Source organism: Mesoplodon densirostris, chromosome 9 (assembly GCF_025265405.1).
Source record: "Mesoplodon densirostris isolate mMesDen1 chromosome 9, mMesDen1 primary haplotype, whole genome shotgun sequence".
Taxonomy (NCBI): Eukaryota; Metazoa; Chordata; class Mammalia; order Artiodactyla; family Ziphiidae; genus Mesoplodon; species Mesoplodon densirostris.
In genome coordinates, this window is record NC_082669.1 from 96,560,650 (window position 1) to 96,584,745 (window position 24,096).

At 43.8% G+C, this 24,096-nt stretch overlaps 2 protein-coding genes across 2 annotated transcripts in view; one reads left to right on the top strand and one right to left on the bottom strand.

Annotated features, from left to right (window-relative positions):
• Nucleotides 1–1,052: 1,052 nt before the first annotated feature.
• On the top strand, nucleotides 1,053–9,730 carry STMP1 (short transmembrane mitochondrial protein 1). Its single transcript, XM_060108020.1, has 3 exons — nucleotides 1,053–1,157; nucleotides 8,206–8,259; nucleotides 9,194–9,730. The coding sequence occupies exons 1-3, from the start codon at nucleotides 1,143–1,145 to the stop codon at nucleotides 9,266–9,268; spliced, it is 144 nt and encodes a 47-aa protein (XP_059964003.1). The 5' UTR covers nucleotides 1,053–1,142; the 3' UTR covers nucleotides 9,269–9,730.
• A 4,403-nt stretch (nucleotides 9,731–14,133) lies between these two features.
• The window catches only part of SLC13A4 (solute carrier family 13 member 4), a 39,741-nt gene continuing 29,778 nt past the window's right edge, over nucleotides 14,134–24,096 (bottom strand). Inside the window, exons 11-16 of the mRNA XM_060108019.1 lie at nucleotides 23,670–23,771; nucleotides 22,854–22,951; nucleotides 22,522–22,646; nucleotides 19,142–19,303; nucleotides 17,739–17,876; nucleotides 14,134–14,271 (exon numbers count right to left, since the gene is read on the bottom strand). Of these exons, the coding sequence (XP_059964002.1) occupies nucleotides 14,134–14,271; nucleotides 17,739–17,876; nucleotides 19,142–19,303; nucleotides 22,522–22,646; nucleotides 22,854–22,951; nucleotides 23,670–23,771 (763 nt within the window). The remainder of the gene's footprint in view (nucleotides 14,272–17,738; nucleotides 17,877–19,141; nucleotides 19,304–22,521; nucleotides 22,647–22,853; nucleotides 22,952–23,669; nucleotides 23,772–24,096) is intronic.

Genomic DNA, 24,096 nt, shown 5'->3' on the forward strand with positions numbered 1-24,096 from the left:
AGAAACGTAAAGCAAAGAAAGAGAACAATGAGACAGATGTATGGAGAAGGGCAGAAATGGAGAGAAAATGCTGCTTAATTCCTAATAGCTTTCCTATTCCTCCTGTTGTCTACTGTATAATACACTCTCATTTGCTTTAAGCTAATATGATTTTGTTTTTATTATTTGAAACCAGAGTTCTACTTAATATAGCAGATAAGGGTGAATTCAAAAGGCTGAGAGCAAAGAGAAGACGGTGGTCTTACTTTGTAAGTGTGTGTGTTGATGGAGGTTGTAGAGGGATTCGAAGACCAGGAGTAGGAGGTGGCAGCTCTGTGTGCAGAGAGGCCAGGAAGAGGTCTTCCAGAGCTCACTGTCCACAGTCGACACATGACAAGCATTTATGGATCCCTTACCTTGTCTCATTTGATCCCCCTACAATTCAGCAAGGGAGCTGGTGCTAGCCCCATTTACACTGAAGAAAAGCAAACTTCAGGGAGGTTAAGTAACTCGTTTCTGGCTGCCCCAGGAAGTGCACGGCAGTCATGAATTGCACCCAGCTGTGCCAGACTCCAAAGGCCTCCATCTTACTACTTAACCTCTATCACAGATCCTCAACGAAGGTTACACAGCATATCTGTGGAGCTTTTGAAAAATACAACTCTGCGTGGGGCCCCAGTGGAGTATATCGCAAAAGCTCCACAGGTGATTCACTTTGCACGTGGGGATGGGAACCACCGCCTCCTGTGATCCTTCTAGGTCAGGGAGTTCTAAGACTGGCTGTGCATCATAAGTGTGGCGATGCCGGTTAATAATATAGATTCCTGGGCCCCGACCCAGCTTTACAGAAGCGGGATTTGAGGACTGGGCCCTGGAATCTGAATGTTCAAAGCTAATTCAAGCCCGGCTTGGGGCTTGGAACTTGATCCTACCCGACCCCGCACGCTCGCGCCGGGCGGTCAGTTCAGGAGGTGATCCCGAGGAGCTCCGCCAGGGGGGGCGCCAGGAGCCACTTCCGGGTGAGGCGAGGCGGAAGGCGCCAAAGGGGCGGAGCGGGGCGTGAACCGGAAGTCGGCCGCGGGCTCCGCCCGTCGTGCCGGGGGAGGCACTCTCGGACGGCCCACGGAGGTGCAGCTGACCTACACGTCCTCCTTGCCGACACTATGCTCCAGTTCCTGGTGAGTGGAGCTGCCGAGGAGCGAGTTGGGATCCCGGAGCGAGGGTCCCTCGGGTCCCACTGCCCCCGCGCCTGCTAGTCGCCTGCCGGGGTGGGCTGCGGGGTTTTGTTTCTGCCTCACCCAAGTCCGTTGGCCGGCATTTTTCTGCCGCCCTTCAAGTCCCTAAAACTTTTGAGGGGTCAGAGCGTGCGTTTTCACAGCTCTTCTATGACGTGCCCGCGTGCTTTGTGTACTCCTCGAGTTAAGGCTCCCGGGGTCCTTAATGGCTTTTTCTGCCCTGCCACCCCCTGACGTAGACGCATACCCCGTCGACTTAGAGCCCTGCTGGTTGGCGTCTTTGAAAACCTAGGAGGGCCAGGAATAAACTCTAAAGGAGTAAACCGCCAGAATTAGAGGCCTGGGGAGCCCTCATCAGACCTATTATAGCTTCCAGACGGAGGATGGCTGGTTGCTGGCCTGAGTCAGGCCCTGGTGTACAAATAATTTTTCCAAAATGCTCACTCTTGGGTAAAACGACTGTTACCATGAGTAAACAAATTATTTTTCATGCGTCTTTACTACAGTTAAAAGCGGGTTTTCTGGCAAGGCCCCAGTGTGTTTCAAAGATTGCCTGGTTGAAGGTTTCAGGAGGACTTGCCAAACTTCCAGGTGAAAGTCTTTCTTCCAGGTTTTCGTGCCTTCAAAACTGGATATTTAAATTCTGATTCTGATAAGAGGCAGGTATTCTAATACCTTCCAGGTGGCCGATGGAAATTGAGTGCTCTTGGGATAAGATACTTTCCCAAACGTTACGTTCTTTATGAAAGAGATTAAAGAAGAAAAAGTGCCCCTCTGTCCTTTTTGAGATGGTAATTAATTTTTCAATCTCTAGGCCGGAAAGAGTATCCTGGACGTAAACTGCCTAAACAAGACATGGCTACACCTCTGCTTCTGGAAGTTTCTCCAGTGTCCTAACTGGGTATTAGCTTAGGAGTCAATAGAAATAATTACTGCCATATGGTTGTAGGAAACACTCAGGTTAAAAACAGTGTCAGCCCCAAAGTGTGAGATGATGTAATTGAGTCTCCTGTACAGCCGTAGCTCATTGATAACTGGGAGGAAGCACATGGATTCATTTACACTTAACTTTCTAAGTACCTTTGCAGAGTGACTTTATTTGGTTTTGAAATAAACTTTTTGCTGTGTATGAATATGGATGTGACTGATATGCAAATTCAGAATTCTCAGCATTTAAGGAGAGATGCCGAAGGCATTCATTAAATTCCTAGCTCAGAAGTAACATGGATGTTCTCCCACCTCCTCATTGCATTTGTTGAAAGAAGTGATAACATTACTTTACCTTGATTCTAACTCTGTCAAATGATTCACCAGCTCATTTGAACTTGGGCGAATCTTTCTCCTTGCTTTCAGCCATTTCATCTATAAAACAATGGGGTTGATGTAGATGATCCCTAAGATCTCCTCGAGCTTTTAACCTGTGGCCAGCCATCATGTCCTAGTGCTTGAGAGGTCAGATTCCAGAATCAGACTCCTGCCTTTGAATCATCATTTTTAAGCAGTGGGAACTTGGGCAAGTTATTTAAATTCTTTATGCTTCAGTTTCCACATCTGAAAATGGGAGCCTACTTCATGGTTTTATTGTGAGGATTAAAAATGACTTAATACATTAAAGTACTTGAAACAATGACAGTAAGGGCTCAGATATTGTTCAGTTTCTCTTTGGCAAGGTATCAGTTGTACTCTGAGTTTCTTCTCAGGAATGGGGATCAGTTTTCCTCAGAAGGGTAGTGATGGAACAGGTTTTGGAAGTGACGGGATAGTCACAAGTTAAATATCTTGGAGGGTGCGCTGTCATCACCCATTTTGGAACCCTCCAAGACGTTTTCTGCAGTTGTCATTTCCTGGAACAGTATTTGAAAACCACTGCACCTGATTGTGTTACTTGTGTCTTCTTTTCATTGTTCATTTCTTCTTGGATTAAAATATTTGCCCATCATCCCTGTAACGAAACTTGCTCCTGTGGTCCTGCTGCGTCTTTCCCCTTGCTTGCACTGCAGTAGCTTCCTTAATTGCAGCATGGTTTAGCCAGTTTGGTGTAAGGAAACTTTTGAAGCTTTTAAAGGGAAACCTGATATGATGGGCACTGCTCGTGGCTTGTGTACACTGCCTGTTGTACTGTTACTGGGGTAATGCATTGCTTTTCTTATCTCTCAGAGCAGCAGCACCTGGTACTCTTAATCACCTCTTTAATCCCTCCTCCCTCGGCTTTTGGGTACTGCATCTCAGTGCTTTCCAATATTCTTACACATTGTAACACACATGGACTTTTTAAAAAAAATAAATTTATAATTTTATTTTTGGCTGTCTTGGGTCTTTGTTGCTGTGCGCGGGCTTTCTCTAGTTGCAGTGAGTGGGGGCTACTCTTCGTTGTGCGTGGGCTTCTCATTGCAGTGGCTTTTCTTGCGGAGCACGGGCTCTAGGCACACAGACTTCAGTAGTTGTGGCACGTGGGCTCAGTAGATGTGGCACGTGGGCTCAGGAGTTGTGGCTTGCAGGCTTTAGAGCACAGGCTCAGTAGTTGTGGTGCACGGGCTTAGTTGCTCTGCAGCATGTGGGATCTTCGCAGACCAAGGCTCGAACCCGTGTCCCCTGTATTGGCAGGCAGATTCTCAACCACTGCGCCACCAGGGAAGCCCTGGAAGTCCCAAATCTTACTGTTTTTTTTTTTTTTAATAGTCTTGAGATACAGTTAGTTCACATATCATACAATTCACCCATTTAAAGTGTAGGATTTAGTGGTTTTTTAATATGTTCACAGAGTTGTGCAAGCATCACCACTATCTAATTTTTATATCTAATATTTTATTGCCCCCCACAAAGAAACTCCATACCATTAGCATTCATTTCTCATTCCTCTCACACCTAACCCTGGACAACCACTAATTTATTTTGTGTCTCTCTGGATTTGCCTATTCTGGACATTTCCTTTAAGTTAAATCATACAATATGTGGTCTTTTCTGACTGCCTCTCACTTGGCGTAATGTTTTCAAGGTTTATCCATGTTGTAGCATGAATCAGGACTTCATTCCTTTTTATGGTTGATTATTATTACATTGTGTGAATATGCCACATTTTGTTAATTCATTCACCAGTTGATGGACATTTGGGTTGTTTCCACCTTTTGGCTGTTATAAATAATCTTGCTATGAACATTCATGTAGTTTTTGTGTAGGTACATGTTTCAGTTTTCTTGGTTATATACCCTAAAGTGGAATTGCTGCGTCAGCTGGTAATTCTGTGCTCAGCTTTTTGAGGATTTGCAAGACTTTTTCAAAGTGGCTACATCATTTTACATTCCCACCAGCAATGTATGAAGGTTCTCCATATCCTTGCCAACACTTATACATCTTTTGGATTTAAGTCGTCCTAGTGGGTGCGATGAGACACCTCATTGTGGTTTTGATCTGCATTTCCTTAATGACTAATGATGTTTTCATGTGTTTGTTGGCTGTTTATTTGTATATCTTCTTTGGAGAAGTGTCTATTCAAATCATTTGAATAGACAAATCAAATCATTTGCTTGTTTTAAAATTGGGTTGTCTTTTTATCATTCAGTCATAAGAATTCCTTATGTATTCTAGGTACAAGTCCCTTATCAGATATATGATTTGCACATATTTATTTCATTCTGTGGGTTCTCTTCACTTTCTTGTTGGTATTCTTTTTTTTTTTTGCGGTACACGGGCCTCTCTCACTGTTGTGGCCTCTCGCATTGCGGAGCACAGGCTCCGGACGCGCAGGCCCAGCGGCCATGGCTCACGGGCCCAGCCGCTCCGCGGCATGTGGGATCTTCCCGGACCGGGGCACGAACCCGTGTCCCCTGCATCGGCAGGCGGACTCTCAACCACTGCGCCACCAGGGAAGCCCTCTTGTTGGTATTCTTTGAAACACAAATGTTTTAAATTTTGATAAAATCAAATTTATCTATTTTTTTCTTTTGTTACTTGTGCTTTTGGTGTCATATCTAAGAAACCATCGCCTACCCCAAGATCATGAAGATTTACTTGTATGTTTTCTCCTAAGAGATTTACAGTCTTAAGTCTTACATTTAGGTCTTTGATCCATTTTGAGTTAAGTTTTGTTTATGATGTAAAGTAGGGGTCCAACTTCATTCTTTTGCATGTGGATATCCAGTTGTCCCAGCATTCTTTCCCCATTGGATGTCTTAGCACCCTTGTTGAAAATCACATGACCATAAATGTAAGGGTTTATTCTCCACAGTCATGTCCCTTTCCAGTTTAAATTTTAACACTTCCTCAGCATCTTTAGAGCCTTTAATAACAAGTTGAGGTACACCAATCTCTTTCAGGTATGGTTTCTTAAAAGAATCACTTCTGTATCACTCTTTTTGTTACTTAATGCATGACTCAGTTCTGGTTTTTCATGCATCTATTACATTCAAGGTCCTGTGCTGGGTGCTGCTTTCTGTTGTTATATAACTATTTTACTTACATGTAGCTTTTCTTTCTATACATCATATAAATTCTTTAAGATAGAGACCATTTTATAATCTTTTCACAGGGCTGGATATGAAATTGATTTTCAGAATATAAGGGACTGTAATCCTTTAATCAAAACCTTTGGAGGCCGGATGTATTTGGGAGGATTTTTTTCAGATTTCTTTTCACCTGTTTGTTCTCTGCATTACTTCGCTCATGTTACTCCTCAGTCCGCAAACTTCTGGTGTTTTACCATTTATTGTCCCCAATATGTTGGTGAGAAGAAGCTACGTATTCCTAAAGTCTCAAAATGACGGCAGAGAGGACATAATAGTGATGTATTTAGTGTTGAACTTGGGAAGAAGGCATTTCCCTTCCTTCTGCGCTATCTTCTCTGCAGGGAGTACTCTGGGGGGACCATGTGATGTGGAGGAAGACCATGGTGATAGCATCCAGCCATCCGGATGGACCACTGAGGAGGCTTCCAGGTCTTGGCCTGGAGGAGGTTAAGCATTCTTGGCCTGCAGAGAGGCTTCAGACTCATTCGAGACGTTTTGTACTCTGGCTCCAGTCTAACTTCTCAGACTGAGTCCCTGTTCCTCAGATTTAGATTTTATTTTTTGAGATCCTTTATTTATCCAGATTAAAATTTTTTACCTGTCTAAACTTGTCTATTGAGTATCCCATGAACAACATATAAATGCTTTTCTGGTGTCATGCATTTTCCTCACATTTCTCTTCATGTGTCCATTTCTCTCATGTTGTTTATGGGATTTTGCAGTATCCCATCGGTAGACCTAGCAATATTCTGAAACTGGAATTGGATATGACTTGTCTAGAGACCCATGGTTTTTGTTTTGTGTTTTAAAATAACTGCTATTTTTTTCATGTGCCCTGATGCCTCGTGAAATTGCCAAACTGAAGACACATTAGATATGCCATATTTATTTTGAGACATACGTGGTAAGAACCAAGAACCCTAGAATGTTGGAGCTAGAAGGAGCATTGTTAGTATAATGTTTTATAAATCAGGAAACTCAGATCGGCAGAGCGCCAAGGAGGTTAAGTGTCATGCCTAAAGGTACACAGCTAGACAGTGGTAGAACCAGAACTCTAATTTATTTTTCTTGAAATTTTTCAACCCTCTGTTCTTTCTGTTTGGTGTTAGAGCTAACATTCTTAGATGATTTTTTCCCCTCTTCTTTTAAGCAAATTTAATACTCTTTCTGGATTTGGAAAACCTCTGACTGCCTGGTTTCAACCCATAGGAGTGAAAAAAATCATTTTGCTTCTTGGTGCACATTGGCAAAAATATTCACAAGATATGTTTGATTAATCAAATGATCAGAAAATGGTCTATGATTAGACTTGATAGCCTCTTTTATGCTTCTTAACGTACAACAAACCTATTTAAATTATGCTTTTGGTGTTTAAAGCTTAGTAAGCTTAAAAGCTTAAAACTTATTAAGGATCCAGCTGTATTCTGAAGTTCTCCAACTTGTTCTCTGTTCTCCAACTTGAAGGCGATTCGACCACACCACGTATGACCATTAGTGTTAAGTGCTGCGCTTTGTTTTTCTCTTTTAACCTCTGCTGTGTATTGAATAGGAGCGACACTGATTTAAAAAAATGATTAAAAAATCAGATGCCAGTTCAAATTTATAAAATTAGAAGTTAGGCGTTCAGTTGGAGATTTCTAATTATTGGGGATAAAACCCAGGAAATAATAGATCATCGTTAAAACTCCAACCTTAAGGAACTCTGAAACTCTTTTGGTGTGAAGGGAGTGCTTTACATTTTCATGAAACAGTTTTTGTTCGGGAAAAGTCACCCAGTGGGATAAACGTTTACAGTTCTCTAAACATCGTGCCCGTCTGTCTTGTCACTGATTAAAAGATGGTAGGGGACCTGTGTTCTCTGCAGGTCTTAAGTGCCCTGCCCCTTAGACTCCTCCCAGGGCACAGTGCGGAACCATGTGCTGTCTCAGTTGCATGTCAGCTTCCTGCTTTATGTCACTGTATATTTTAGTGTTTGAGTGTGAATCTAATTTAGGTTGTCCTGTGCTCCTGTTATGAATGGCCCTGTCCTAGGCCTCAGGTGCCTCAGAGATTGAACTGTGAAGGTCCCTTCATTTTCTAAGATCCTACGATTTAGCCGAATGCTTTTTAAAATTGAATACTTTTTACTTGATGTAGCAAGAAATAACAAATCTCAAAACCAAAAAAATAAAAATAAACTGGCTTTTAACAACAAAAATCGGAATTTTGGCTTGAGTTTCTAGAACTTACAGCCATATATTTATAAGGTCGATGTGTTCAGTGCTACCGTATATTCTTTCGTATACTCTTGGACCTTTGGGGAGGATATTTCTGTGTTTATTTTATAGAAGAAAGATGTGAATTTCATGCTATGCACGGCCCTAGCCTGGACACCGGGGTCTTATAACTGTCCTGCGCTCCTTAGGAGAATATTATCATGTAGTCTTGTGTGGTATCGGATGGCACAGAGCTCCGTCTCCGGTGTGACTCTTCCTGTTCTATCCTTACAGCTTGGATTTACTCTTGGCAACGTGGTGGGAATGTATCTGGCTCAGAACTATGACGTAAGTGACCATATTCACGTCTTCCTTGATTTCAGGTAACTAATACATAGTGACTTGTGTTTGCTGAAGTAAGGTATGCCTTCCAGCAAAGAAGGTCCATAGGTCTGAGGAAAAAGTCCTGAATTTGTAGAAAGATTTTCCATTGTTTGAAAAAATAACAGAACTCACAGAAGAACCTGTCACCACAGGGGTGCAAAATCCCATCAGTTTAGGTGGTCTCATGGTGATCCTGAGCTGAGTTTGTTAGCATAGAGTAACACTGTTAGATTCTTACAGTTCTATGGAAAATCATGTGAAGTGATACTGTAATTGGATAATCTTTTCAGCACCCTACCCAGTAGTAGAGATGACTGAGTAATTTGGAGGTGGATTCATATAGTGCAACACATTTAAGGAGAACAGCGGTTTGTGAAGTAGGGAGTTGTATTAGCTTCACTTTACAGATGGGGAAGTTGAAAATCAGGTGACACAAATGCCTATGAATGGGGATCCTAAAAGGTAATGCTTATTTTAAAGAGATAAGGAAGGGAAACATGATACTAACTTTTGATTTGTTTTATAGTGAAGCTTTTAGTGTGATAAAGGGAATTCCCTTTGTCAACCTTCACTTGAGTCATGTGGTTTTCTAGTCATGTGCTTGTTAATTTATGTCACATTTATTGTTTATATGTACAACTTTTACTTGGCACTGGATTGAGGGGCTAAGTGGGTATATAAAAGTAGAAGTCAGGTTCTGGCTTTTGGGGAGGGAGCCTACTTTTAACTTACATCTTTTGGTATCCTTCTTAGGCAGTTATGAGGCTAAGAAAGACCACTGTTGAGCAGGTTTCTTTTAGAGGAAAAGTAAAAAATCCATTTATCTTTAGAGGAAGAGAAATGAAAAAATATTGATTAGGTAGATGGGAGATGATAATAATTTCTTTTCTCTTTAAAGATACCAAACCTGGCTAAAAAACTTGAAGAAATTAAAAAGGACGTGGATGCCAAGAAGAAACCCCCTAGTTCATGAGGCCGACTCCAGCACTGCCTCCTGGATAAACTGATTCTGCTGTTCTTGAGGGCCTCCTTTACCATCTGAACCAAAAGCTTTTGTTTTCATCTCCAGCCTCGGCAGTTTTCTTCTTTGCTAGACCCTGCATTGCCTTACAGCACAAATGGGGCCACAAGTTAAGAACAGCCCTTACTTTTCCAACATCCTCACTTCTTCCCTTCCTCCTTCCAGCCACTTGGGAGGTCCTGAGAATGGAATTATGGTGCTAGATTAGTAAACATGACCTTTAATTAGTAGTCTCTCCCTTATTCTTTGGGATTTCTACTACCGTTTTCAGAAGAAAAATTGATGAGTTTTGTATAGCTGATGAGATATAAATAATGCTGATTTCACAGTCTAGCAATTATATTGGGTGTTTAAACCTTTGGTACTAAATTATGTTGTTTCAAAGTAGTAATTAAAATGAAAACCTAGAAGCCAGTTTCTGGTGAGTTATCCACTAATTTTATGTTGTTGTCAGGAAGCTCCATAGTTGCTAATTTAACCAATAAATCAATTTGCTATTCATTAACCAAGAAACTCTGTTCTGAGAACCCTATCAGGCACTGGGGAATTGAAAAGTATTTAAAGTAATGGCCTTTGTCCTCAGTAGAATTCATAGTCTAGCATGCATGTGTTTTCCTAATGATGCATTTGATCTGGCTCTGTTCTCCCATAAGAATCATACTTATTTTATGGGATTACAGGCACATTTGACATTACATGGTAGATAAATGAGAAGTTGTCTATAAAGGAAATTTTATGCCTTTTTACATTTAAAAAAATGTATTTAAGTTATAACTTTATAGTGATTCTCAATAAGAAGACTTTTTGTGTTTTTCTTTCTGCAACCATAAATTACTCTTGTAATTTTTCAAGTGTATAATCAGTCCATAATTTTTTTTTAATTGAGAAAAATGTTTAAATACCTAACTTTTCCCCTGGGTCAGTACAAAGTGATTTGCGTTGTCCCTCAGCTCCTAGTTCCTCTCCCTGGAGTCAGGCACTGCCTAGTTTCCTGTATCCTTTTGCGAAAGATTTTGTGCCTGAACAAACACATGTACATTATACAAATTATACACATTATACAAATGATAACAAACTATATACAGTGTTTTCCCCAGTGGAGGTCATTCCATATCAGTAGGTAAGGAACAAAGAACCTCTTTCCTTTTTTTGGCTACATAAGGTTCTACTGAATGAATATACCATAATTTATTTAATCTGCTCCTGAGGAACATTTAGGTTGTTTCCTATCTGTTGCTATTACAGTGATAATCTTGAATCTAATGTTGTTATACATATCCGTGCAGGGGGATAGCTCCAAGCTAAAGTCCTGGAAGTGTATTTTGCACTAAATATAAATAAAGGCCCATTTCACTGGGTGTTTTGTTCCAGAGGGCTTGTTGGGCAGCTTCACTGATGATGCCATTTCTGAAGACATTTTAGCAGAATTAGTAAACTGGAAGAATGGTTTAGAGACCTTTTTTTTCAGCCAGTGGATGCCACTGATACTAAATGTGATTATAAAATGAAGTGATTCTACTTCTCTTTGGAAACATGGATCTTTCATACATGGAGATAAGTTTTGTCCCTGCAGGTTGTACTGGTGCGTGAGACAGGTTAGGATCATATTATGGTTGGCTTCTCCCTTGCAGTGTGGTCAGGGGCAAGCAGCTTAGTTTTCTGAAACTGTTGTGTTCTCTGTAAGAGGTGGATACAATACCTACCTCATAGGGCTTCCATGAGAAACAGTAGAAATAATGTATGTGATGTGTAGCACAGTGCTTTGCAAATTGTCCAATAGATAGTAGATACTAGTCCAAACATGTTGCTTTTGGTCAGAATACTTTTTGTTTTTCTGCACTCACTTTTGGAGCCAGTTTATGAACTGTGCAAAATTTGTCATTATTCTATGGTCACTCTCTTTGTTGATGAAAATCTATAGTATGCACCTTGATCATACCACCTGGCTTACAAGGTTTGATCTTGAATGACCAAATCCTCAAACGCTAGAGGTTTACCATCCTTGAGGGTATTCAAAATGCCACAAGCTTGGAAAACTGTTTCCAAAGAGGGATCCCTTGTTATCAGTCATGGAGCATTGTTATCTGTGCGTGTGTTCTCCCAGAGTGGCTTCTTTGAGGGTCACTTGGACGTTGGAAAATTAGGTCTCTATAATTATATATTGTAAACAAAGCTCGTTTGGACTTGGAGCTTCCCTCAGGAGTGACACTTACCTTGACGACAGGATCATCTCTGCCAGTGGGAGCCACCCAGCAAATCACCTTCACCGTGTTAACTGCTACACAGTGAACGCAGGCTGACTTCCTGGTCACCATTCAGAGCCCCTCTCCTAGTTTTAGGTTCTTGCAGGAGTGAAAAGGAGCTCGGAGTTCTCAGGCAGGATTATCTTCACTGAGATATATTGTTGGAGGAACCCAGAACCATGATAGCTTTTAAGGGGTGTGGTGATTGTGATTGTGGCACTGAAAGGTACATTCCCTGGGTGTTTTGTAGAGGCCCTTGCCTTACAAAGCAGCGGAGGGATGGGAAGAACCACTGCAAGACATGCCTTTTTTTCTTTTAAAAAAGTTTGAAAACTGCTGATGTGACTTAAGGAAACTTTTTGCTACACCTGACCTTAAGAGGGTTACATAAAAGTCTACTGAAGGTTACTCACGTGTGAAAAATAAGACTTCAGGGTTTATGTTGGGAACCTAAAAAATACATTGAACTGGAAAGCTTATTCTTAAACTGTAACCCTCCCAAACAAAAAAACCAAAGGGAGAGAAAAAAACAAAAGAACCTTACAGTTGTTAAAAGGCGCTGTATTTTATGAGTTGAAGTTACCAGTTGATGTCTTTAGATGTCTCTTCTGATTTAGTGTTTTATACAATTAAGCAGTTTTGATTTAAAGGGACAATTTTATTTCCTTCTTTCTAACTCATAGTGAACTTAAAAAAAAAATTTATGGCTGCATTGGGTCTTCATTGCTGCGCGGGCTTTCTCTAGTTGCGGCGAGCGGGGGCTACCCTTCGTTGTGGTGCGTGGGCTTCTCATTGCAGTGGCTACTCTTGTTGCGGAGCACGGGCTCTAGGGCGCATGGACTTCAGTAGTTGTGGCACATGGGCTCAGTAGTTGTGGCTCATGGGCTCAGTAGTTGTGGCACATGGGCTTAGTTGCTCCATGGCATGTGAAATCTTCCCAGACTAGGGCTCGAACCTGTGTGCCCTGCATTGGCAGGCGGATTCTTAACCACTGTGCCACCAGGGAAGCCCCTGAACATTTTAAAGCAACGTGACTGTAGTGATCTGGCTTCGTCAAACCAGACGTAGTGTACCTAATACTGGTATTTCATATGGGCTCCTTCACTTTTATAAGTGGCCAGATAATTTGGCTTAAGCTAATTGGCAGAAGCAGTAATATTCCTGATTAAACCTGGTGCAAGTTTGTCACAAAAGAATTTTATAACTCACAGATACTTGATAAACTAAGGGAGTGACTTATTGGTTAATTATTGTGGGAAAGCTGCACGTGCTATCAATAGTAACTTAAAATCAGTTCAAGAAGTGCAGCAGCTATGGGGTCCTCCTTTTCCCGTAAGGTGTATTTAGCAAGTAACTGATGGTAGAAATCAGAAATGTGTAATGCCTGAAGACCGGAGGGCCTGGGAGCTTCATCCAGTCCTATAGCAAGGACCTCTGTCTTGGGGGAAAGGGTGTATAGTACAGGAGGAAGGAGGAGGCCTGGATTTCCAAAGTGATTTTTCTCAAAGGAAACATTTATTGAGCAGGTACAGTTTACTATATTGTATAAGTTGTTGGGGACTTTAGGAGACGTAAGACATCTCCCCTCCCCTCAAGAGGCTCATTAACTTGTAGAAAGTGACTGATGTGTTTGGACCTTTCTGTGCTTGTCTTCTCAGGGACGAACTACTCATTACCTCCAGAAGAAAGTCTGTCAAATATCATTAATAGTGCTATGGTCTTAATCCCAGTGTCGGCCTCCTTAATAAGACAAGTATGAACGTTTTTTCTCCCTCCCGACACTTAACCAGCACGGTGGTATTGGTGGTTAGTGATGAGTGAAGAGAGAGACACTAATCTCAATGTGTCTTCTTTCTCTACTTCCTTTTCCTTTGACAGAGAGAACAGCACCCGCCTCTTCCTGAAGGGGACACTATTTCTTTACAGGAATTTGGTGCCAAGCTATAGAGAAGCCATTGAAGAGAGACGCTTAAAAAGGAATCAGAGTAGTGATAAAAGAGTACTGATTGCCACAAAGAGGACTTACTAAGAACTGCCTTTTTGTGGAGAGAACTTACGATAGAAACACTTGAGAGAAAGGAGCCAACATTAGGTCTCAAGTTCTAGGTGAGATTTTCCCCCAAAGAGGAGAAATCACTGGTGTCACTCTCTGTGTATAGGTAGGATGATTTGGATTTCTCCTTCTACTCCTAAAAGGGATTGGGAAATTAAGAATAACATCAAACCCAGTGAGACTAGTCAGTTTGTGAGGCTTAGCCTCTGAGGGGCAACAAAGACAGGCTTTTGTCTCTTCCTGTCTTCAGAAAGAGCCGATTGGAGAGACTAGATACAAGGAAGTGAGAACGGTTTTAGGTTTCCTTGAGCTGTGGTGCTAAGGAAGGAGGGCAGAGCAGAAGACACTAACATCCGAGCCTGTGCATTTGGTTGTTGGAGGCTCCCTGTACTTCACTCGAGGTGGTAGCTGGCGGAATCTTCTGCTGGGGGTTTTGCACTCCTGGTGGTTTGCTTGGCCTGTTGGTCAGATTTCTGCCGGGTGCTGGCAGCTCCTTTGGTTGGGCCGTTTGCCCACTTGTGTTAGGCCTGATCCGTGATGTTACTGACCTTAGCCCAGGCGGGAAAAGTGTCCAGGTGGAAGAGGCTAATTCCCCATGTATTGATGGCCACCATCACTATCACCAGGCCAATGACATTGACCCCCAGACCAGCTTTCACCTGCAGGAGACAAAGCAGCAGGGCACACGGCCTCTGGTCACCGTGAGCAGGCAGCAGCGCAGATCCCCAGGTGCTCCCCACCTGTGTCCCCTGCCGGAGCCTCACCCCCGATGTGATCACAGCCCACCTGCTTGGCCCTGATTTGTTCCAGTCACTGCCTGGGGTGCCCTCGTGGTGCCTTGTAGGGGGCACAGGACTGTTGAGGACAGGAGAGCAGGGAGGACTTGGGGCTGGGAGACGGCCATTAGGAACTTCTCTGTGTTTGTAGCACTCTCACTATTACATGGAGGCCTAGAAGCTATGTACTCGGAACACCAGATCTTGGGATGCTAAGTTACGCCTAAAAAGGGTTCTGTAGCTACATAATAGGGAATGTGTTCATCAAGATTAAACAGAGCTTGTAAAGCAGGAACCTCTCAGAGCCTTTAATGTGCTGACACATAGGACTCGTAGGAGAGCCTGTATTCTATGACTGTTACCTTTTTCCCCCCCCAGGAGCAGCTCATGGAAGTAGTGTACCTTAGGTTCACCTGGGGCAACAGGTCAGCTGCCTCCCCACCAGCCCTTCCACAGGAAGGTGACACGCACCCTGGCTGGCATGGGGCCTTTGCTGCTTTCTCCTGAGGGAATGTCACCTCCACAGCTCTGACCCCTTCCATTTCTGTCATGGCATTGACACTATCAGACGGAAGGGGGACGTGAGGGACGGCAGAGCCAGGGCCATTTGGAAAAGTGTACAGTAAGGATGGCTGGCATCCTACCAGGTGATGAGCAAGTATACAGCATGTCACCACAAGTCCACTAGCTGGGACTAAGTTGGGAACGTTGCAAGGGAAAAATGAATGCTAGGAAATTGTTCTAAGCAAATGACTAGATGTGCCTTTCTGCCTTCTGGCCCAAGCCCTGGACTTATTAATCACCCTGGTCTCCTGGGCCTTTTGGCCTGGAGAACTGGCCATGTTTCCTAGCAGATGAGAGGAGGCAGCTTCTAAAGGAGCTAAATTAAGGCTGTTTTAGAGCTGAAAGGGACCACGTAGAGCATCTAGTTTGAACCTCCTCACTTAGCAGGTGAGGAAACTGAAGTCTTGAGTCGGTGCCCAGGCTGGGAATAGAACCCAGGACCGGCTCACTGCTCGTCATCCAGTGCCTTTAAAAATGAGTCTTTCTTCTTAGAGGAAAACATAGGCAGAACACTCTATGACATAAATTACAGCAAGATCCTTTTTGACCCACCTCCTAGAGAAATGGAAATAAAAACAAACATAAACAGATGGGACCTACTGAAACTTAAAAGCTTTTGCACAGCAAAGGAAACCATAAACAAGACAAAAAGACAACCCTCAGAATGGGAGAAAATATTTGCAAACGAAGCAGCTGACAAAGGATTAATCTCCAAAATATACAAGCAGCTCATGCAGCTCAATATCAAAAAAACAACCCAATCCAAAAATGGGCAGAAGACCTAAATAGACATTTCTCCAAAGAAGATATACAGATTGCCAACAAACACATGAAAGGATGCTCAACATCACTAATTGTTAGAGAAATGCAAATCAAAACTACAATGAGGTATCACCTCACAGCAGTCAGAATGGCCATCATCAGAAAATCTACAATAAATGCTGGAAAGGGTGTGGAGAAAAGGGAACCCTCTTGCACTGTTAGTGGGAAGGTAGATTGATACAGCCGCTATGGGGAACAGGATGGAGGTTCCTTATTAAAAATAGAACTATATGACCCAGCAATCCCACTACTGGGCATATACCCTGAGAAAACCGTAATTCAAAAAGAGACATGTACCACAATGTTCACTGAAGCTCTATTTACAATAGCCAGGACATGGAAGCAACCTAAATGTCCATTAACAGATGAATGGATAAGATGTGGCACATATATACAATGGAATATTACTCAGCCATAAAAAGAAACGAAATTGAGTTATTTGTAGTGAGGTGGATGGGTCTAGAGTCTGTCATACAGAGTGAAGTAAGTCAGAAAGAGAAAAACAAATACTGTATGCTAACATATATATGGAATCTTAAAAAAAAAAAAGGTCCTTAACCTAGGTGCAGGACAGGAATAAAGATGCAGACAGTAGAGAACGGGCTTGAGGACATGGGGAGGAGAAGGGTAAGCTGGGACGAAGTAAGAGAGTGTCATGGACATATATACACTACCAAATGTAAAACAGATAGCTAGTGGGAAGCAGCCACATAGCACAGGGAGATCAGCTAGGTGGTTTGTGACCACCTAGAGGGGTGGGACAGGGAGGGTGGGAGGGAGGGAGACGCAAGAGGGAAGAGAGATGGGAACGTGTATATGTATAACTGATTCACTTCGTTACAAAGCAGAAACTAACACACCATTGTAAAGCAATTATACTCCAATAAAGATGTTAAAAAAAAACAAAAGACTGTCTCTGATCACTTGATGCCAGGGTAGAAGGCAGGGGTGAGCAGGGGAAGCACATGGCAGAGGGAGCGGGAGGGGGAGAAGCGGTGGGGGTGGTTCGTGGGGACAGGGGAGTTAGGGCAGAGCTCAGTAGGGGCAGACAGGGTTGTGTAGTAAGACCTGAGCGGGGGCAGAGGGGTGGCTGTGACCTCTCTTCCCTGAAGTAATTCAGATGACTCAGCTGAGCAGTTTGAAAGTAGAAAGGATCTGGACATCTGCTCCCAGCCTGAAGCTCTTCCTTTTCTCCATTTGATGTTTACAGGGCTGCTGAGATCAAGTTTGGATTTGAGTGAAAAGTCAGTAGGCCCTCAGCAAGGGTGAAGGGGCCGGGTTTCAGTCAGCCTGGCCCAGTCATCTGTATTAGTTTTTTCCTCCTTTCCCAACCCCGTCAACCCTGGGTATTAAAAAGCATAGCAGTGAGCATAGGTTGAGGGGTGGAGAGTGGATGTGCTGCACGCTAAAATCAGCGGCAAAATGTACCCTCAGAGCTGTCTTTCATGAGCCTCTCTGAAAACTAAGAAATGAGCTGTGAGTGCTTCGTTTTATAGTTGTTGCTTCGGGGGTTCCTTGCTTGGGGGAGAGAGTTGAATAGAAGGATCCTGTTCTTATCACCCTAGGTTCATGCAATGTCTCAGACTTAACCTTCTATGAATAAACCAGCAACTCTTTAAGTGAATATCCCCACAGTCCAATGAAGAAACTGAGGCAAAGACTAGAACAAGCTCTTACCTTCTGGAACTGAGTCACATCCTGTGTCTGTCCCAGCTTTTTCTGTCCACATTCCCACTTCCTCCCAGATTAGGATTTTGGGAAGAGCACATTTTTGCTATTCTTGGTGCGCGTGGACCATACAGAAACCTTTTACCAGGACTATTCTTTCTGCCACAGCAGACTGAGCTATGACAGGTCAAGGGCACCGCTTACAAAATAATAAACTTGAGGAGAAGGCGGTGGGGCGGGTCATCCCTGTCCTCATGGCAGGTGGGCCTGGCAGGAAGAGGACACCCACGACTCACCATATCTTTAATCTGGCAGTGCCCATAGCTGAAGACGATGGCGTTAGGGGGGTTGCCCACTGGCAGCATCACTGCAAAGGAGATGCACATGGTGACTGGGATCAGGGTGTAGAGTGGATTTATGTGCAGCGTTTCGGACTAGGAGAAGAGAGAATTCACAGAAGCATTAGCCTTGAGATTAGACTTGCATTTCCCGTGCTTACTCTCATGAATGTGCTTTAAATGATGGCTCGGTGTTGGCTAACCTTGGCTGGACACCATGTGCTGGGGGCAGTTAAATCACACCCTCAAAAGCATGTAGTGCTGAGCTACTTGGACGGGTTCCCGCTGCTCACTCACTTCCCATGGAAACATGGGCTCCAAGTTACTTCCCAGAAGGGATGTTTCATTTCTTGGTGCTGGTCTAAGGAAGTGGTTTTACCATTTTATTCTTTAGCTGAGAAATTCTTCAAACACAAATCTCATGAATAAGCTGCTTTGATTGGAGTAGGCATCTCTCACTCTTGGGGTGCAGAATTAAGGGTTTTTTTCCTAGGTAAAATAAGTGCCTTACATGGGACTTGAACCCGTCGTGGTCTTACCCTCAATGTTGCCAAGTTTTAACTAAGTGCATTCCCATGCTCACACAGGCAGGATGATGGAAGGGAGAAGTGGAGGGAGTCATCTGAGCCATGAGCAAAGCGTGGCTGGGAGGAGTTTGGGGTTAGAAAGAGCAGGAGGATATTTTGTTGGCAGTGAGAAGGAGCCTTCGTTTTATGAGTTCCACCTCACAGAATGGGACAGAGGCAGCATTTTGTTTGGTGCATTACCTTTGGGGCTGCTTAGCCAGGCTGAGATCTGGCCGTTGCTCCCTCCCCTATTCCATTAATAACAAATTGTTCTGAGACCGTGGAATGAGGCTGGCATTGCTCATAATTCTCAGAATCTCCTGGACAGAGAAGCTGGGTGGAAGCACTGATGACAGAGCTGTGGTTTTGGTCTCTGCAGCCGAGAGTACTTCTGGGAGCATTTTGCCTCCATTTTCTGTAGCTACTTCTCCCGCCCTCCTGTTAGGTCTCCTCTTAGGAGAGACAGGTTGACGATGATTGTGGGGAATTAGAATCCTAGGGTTTTAAGGTTATCTTGTCCACTCTTGTTTCCATTCAGGGCTGCCCCTAAACTAAGCCTAGTCCTTTGGAAAAGGGTTTCTAGAACTCTTGCTGTTGTTAATTATCTATTTACTTATCAGTTACTATTTGAAATAGACTTCATTTATCAGACTGTGGCTTGAACACCAATCAGTGAAGGCTGTGGCAATGACCAGAAGAGAGAGTCCAGCCGGGGAACTGCCCCTGGGCCCAGGCGTGCCCCTGTCTGTTCCTGTGGTAGCCGGTCTGGATATCTGGGAACCCTGCTCTACTCACCAGCGTGCACAGGATGGGCAGGAAGATGGTGATGGTGGCCGGGTTGCTCACAAACTCTGTGACAATGGACACCAGGATGCACGCCAGCAGGGTGACAGCCCACGGTGGGAGGCTACTCAGAGACAACATCTGGTGCCCAATCCACGTGGAAAGGCCGGAGCTCTGCAGGAGACAAGGTGATGCAGTGAGAAGAAAGCGGGGAAGGCCACTCCCAGTGGAATTCTTAGCCTCCAGAAGGTCAGGGATGGTGAGGGGCTGAAAGGGACCCCACCAGGAGCCATCTAATTTGCTTCCCTGTTTTCAGGCAGACTGGACCCACAGGCATTCCTGATTTTTTATGGTTAGATCACTATGTAGCCCAGCAAATTCTTTTTTTTTTTTTTAATGACTGTACACCATTCAGTCTATTTAGGGCCTCCTGGTCAGTCATTGTCACAGGGCACGGAGAGCCTCTACTTGCTGAGATCCTCCTTAGCCCTGATGTGACTTGGCAGGGATTGGAGATCTTTGGGGTGATCAGCCCCGCAACTTCAAACTTGTTACTCTTTCTCCGGCCTCTGACAGTCTCATGCTGTGCATTCAATCAATAATGCCCTTTACACAGATTGCCAAGTGTAATCCTTAATCCTGCTTTTGAAATCTATTTCTCTTATCACCCATGAAATGGGAAAAATTATCAACATGTTTGGATAGTAACCTTTCCTCTGGTTTTGGGGGCCTTGAATGGGCAAGACTGAACATGAGAAGTTTTACATGAGTAATGAAGGAGAGAGGGATTACAGGTCTATCTCCATGAAGTGGGGAAGGTGCCACGTCACTGGCCTAGAAACAGTCATTCAGTCTCAACCTGTGTCAAGTTCAAATCTCATCGTGGCTGACATCAGGATCTACCATCTGCCCATGCTTTTTGGCAACACGCTATAAAGGCATATTGCCACACTTGAACATTTTCCATTAGCAACACCTGTACACATCTACTCAAATCAATGCATATTCCCATTTGGAATAATTCATTAGGTTGGAAGATGTTCATCTGCCAATGATGAGGGCTCTCCCCCTCCCCTAAAAATGAAGGGCACAATTGAGTTTGTGTTCTTAAAAAACCCCAGGTTGCCATATGCATTCTCCAGCTCTCCCCACCCTCCCTCCTCTCCCTTCTATGGTTGACAAGCTCTGACTTTTCCTATTTACCCTCTAGATTGCAAATGCAATAAAGAAATGGGCAGTAGGGCAGAAAGCAAGGTGAGACATTTTATGATTCCTCAAGCTGTAAGCCCTACTCATGTTTTACTGTTAAAGACTGCCTTACTACACTGTCAGCAGGCCACCCTTTCTCCTCTTTTCCAAGTTCATCAAAACCTCATTTGATCTCCACAGCACCCTGGCCACTTCATGACATGCTCATAGACGACTGATGACCAAAGGGCTTCAGAATTCTCTCATGTAGCCATTTTTACCTTGGACCACTTCCCTTTCTTTTTTCTCAACTGACCGAGAGCTATAAATCCAGTATGTGGGGACTACCTCAGTTAATGGTGGGTGCAGAGTCTCGAGACCTACAGAAACTCTGTAATTGTTATCTCTTGTGACACATTAAACTTTGCTCTCTGGACAAAGAGAGGGGAGGGAGAGCAGTTAGCTGAGTGGAAACAGTATGTTTTATAAAGAAATGGATTTTTACTTATCATGTTTTCCACATAGTACTTGTAAGTAAAGTGAAATAACTTAATGGCAATTTTTTTTTCAGAACAACTAGTTGATACTATAATGAAATAAACTGGTAAATTAGACTGCACAGTTAGGGAAAAAAACACAACAAAGGAAACCTTAATTTTTTAAACCCTTGGTATGAAAAGTTTTTTTATTGGATTTTCCTCACTAATGTTAAGACTGAAATTATTTGAAATTCAGTAGGAATCACACATATTGTACCTGAATTATATTATTAAAGTAGTAGTCAGTAGGTTCTACAGTTATACCAACTATACATGCACAATTTTGGTTAAAAAAAAAAAAAAAAAAGATCTTGCCAGGCTAGGCTCAGAGGCCAAAACTAACCACTGAAATTCAACAAAGATAAATATGATGTTGTGAACTTGGAATCAAAACTATTGACAGCATGTATACAGGATTGGTTGAAGGACTTGACGCTTAATAGTGGCTAACAATGAAAAGAATGAAGCGTTTTAGTTGACTGCAGTTTCAATATAAATATTGACATGAATGACAATGAAGCCTTATAAAAGCTTCCATAAAAATACAGGATGGGGCTTGGGTAATTCACTCTTCTACTCTGCACTGGACTGACCACCCCTGGACTGTGTTTGAGCAAAGGCAAAGTGGTCCCAAGGAGAAAGACCAGCATGGTAAGGGGTCACTACTATGAGGAATGGTTAAAGGAACTAGGGAGTTTTAGTTGGAAGAAAAAAATGATCTCAAGGGACCTGATTGTCTTTGTTGTTTTAATAATTATTACAGGAGAGGAGAGGGTTCCTGAGAAGAAAGCCAGAACAAATTGTGGAAGACATCCAGAAGACCTGAACTGAAAGTAAAGAACAATTTTCTTTGTTGGCTGTGCAGGGCTTGCCCTGTCACTGGAGGTGTCCTGGAGGGAAATCTCTATTTGGGTGGGAAGATGGGACTCAGTGTCCTCCATGGCTCCTTCCAAGTGGAGGATTCTGTGACTTTGTTACTGATGCAGAGAGCATTTAGGCCCACACTGAATGGGCAGTCAAAAGTGAGCCAAGTTTAGAATGGGTGAATGTAGATAGACGAGGTAGAGGAAGAAAACAGGGAGACCCCTAACCTGCTTGATTCTTAGGGCTGTTTATTTCAGGAATGGCTAACAATCTAGGAAAATCAACTATTTCCCACCAGCCCCCTTTAAAAAGTCTCATCCCGAATCCTCCCAGTCAGGAAGTGGGGGGCGCTTACATCTGCTTTAGCATACATTCTCCAAAGAGTCTCAATATATGCATATGGAGTCCATATGCATATGGACTCACAATTTGCTGTGAGTCAATCTGGAGCATCTCTGGGCCCTTGCACCTTACACCTATCACCACTGTCAAAACTCCAGAAAGACATGCCTACAAAGTCCAATACATCTTTTGCTTGTAGCAGTGTGGGCCCATAAGTGAGGTGTGAATGCCTGTGTGCCGTGACTGTGGCACAGCTTTCTGTAACTCTGTTCCCAGTAGTGCCAGCTTAGAAGGTGGGAAAGGATGTCCATTCCTGGCTGAACCGCTTCCCTTCCCAGTGACTTGGGTGAACATTCACCTCTCAGCGCCTCTGAATCTTCCTTCCCAGCACCATAATGACTCATTAGGTAAAGCTGCTGGAAAAATATTGGACCCAATAAGAACAGATTCAAGGGTTACCTTGCTGCCAGAAGCCAGAGCATAGCCTCCTCCCACCAGAATGACAATCTCCCAGGGCATGGTCTTCTGGAAGTCCTTCCACGTGATGATGGGCTCCGTCCCCAGCGAGGGCTCCTGGTCCTCCCCTGGATCACAGGTAGACAGCGAGGCACAGCCAGATGAACCCTAACGGGTGCGATTTGTGGAGACAGGGGCCTAATTGATGAACCAGAGGATACTCTGCTATTCTGGGGGGAGTTGGAAGGGCTTTGGTAAGGCTCCTCCCAAACTTCTGACTTCGACCATTATTTGACTAGAGCCAGCCCCAACTTCTTCTCTTGAACTCCTCTCACCATCGTTCTTTTTCCCGAAGCAAGGCTTCTTCGCTGGAATCAGGAAGAGGAGGAAGCCAAGGAAGACAGAGACTGTGGCGTCGGTGCGATAGCCCTTCCTGGCGAAGAGACAAGAAGAGCTGGGGAGAGGGTCAGGAAGCCCGGGGTAACACAGTGTCTCAGGACAGCCTGTCTGAACACAGTGCCTCTCTTGAGGACCTAGTCTAGAGGGGATGTCAACCTTCCTTCCTGCCAGTTGCTGCCATGCTGTCTGGTGGTGGATTTTATGGGCAACGGTTAATGTCTGGAGGCAGGGCCTGGTTAGGGTAGATGTCTTAGTGTGAATTTATGGACCTCTTAAAAGGAGTGGTCAGGAGTTATTTAGATAAAGGAGACTAGAAAAGGATGAGTTGTCTTTCCTGGGAGGGTCACAAGCTGGCACTGAGAGCTTGTGGCCTGTGGCCCTGGCCCTTGGGAATATGTAGGGGTGGGACAGGCCTCGGCCACGATGGCCATGGTCTTTACAGGTGGTGTTTTACTCTACAGACATATTCTTCTTTAACTCTCATAACAATTGAGGTTCCAAGAGCTTAAGTAACAAGACCAAGGTCATGTGGATGGTAAGTGGCAGCTCTTGATCCCAAGCCTGGACTCAGACTCCAAAGACTATTTTCTTCCTGACTCCACACTGAAGCTTCCCTAAAAAAGGGGGACTTTCAAGGGAACAAAGTGCTTCCTGGGTTCACGACCATCCCGAAGAATCTAGGAGGGGACACCGGCGGGTACTGCCTGAAGGGTTTGGGTTAGGGGGTTGTTCTCAGAGACAATATCCTTTACTTTTCAAAGAAGGAATCCCAACCAGGAACAAAGCCAGGCTCCCGGGTAAACCACAGCACCGTCATCAGGATGAAGAAAAATGCAGTCACCATTTCCGGGTAGCTATAAAAGAAAACAGACCCACTCCAGGAACTGGGAAGTTTCTGTTAGCTTTCAGACTTTGCTTTGGGACACTCCTGTGTGCAGAGCTCTAATAGTGGAGACCTAAAACGCAGCTACTGCTTAACCACTTGGACTTGGAATACAGCAGAGGGGAAGGGTGGCCCTTAGAGTCTGGGCCAGTTTGACTTTGGCATTAAGTAGCATCTCTAAATACCTAGATTCGTAGTTGAGGAGAATTCCCCCAGCTCAAGGGACCGCTGAGAACAAGGCTGCTTCTGTGCACACTTTACCTGCCACACTTTCTCCTGGGGAAGGAGAGAGGGTG

Excerpts from the sequence above, each read along its gene's own strand:
- STMP1 (XM_060108020.1), top strand. Across the intron at positions 8,260-9,193 it reads ATCTGGCTCAGAACTATGAC|ATACCAAACCTGGCTAAAAA; the intron begins GTAAGTGACCAT and ends TTCTCTTTAAAG.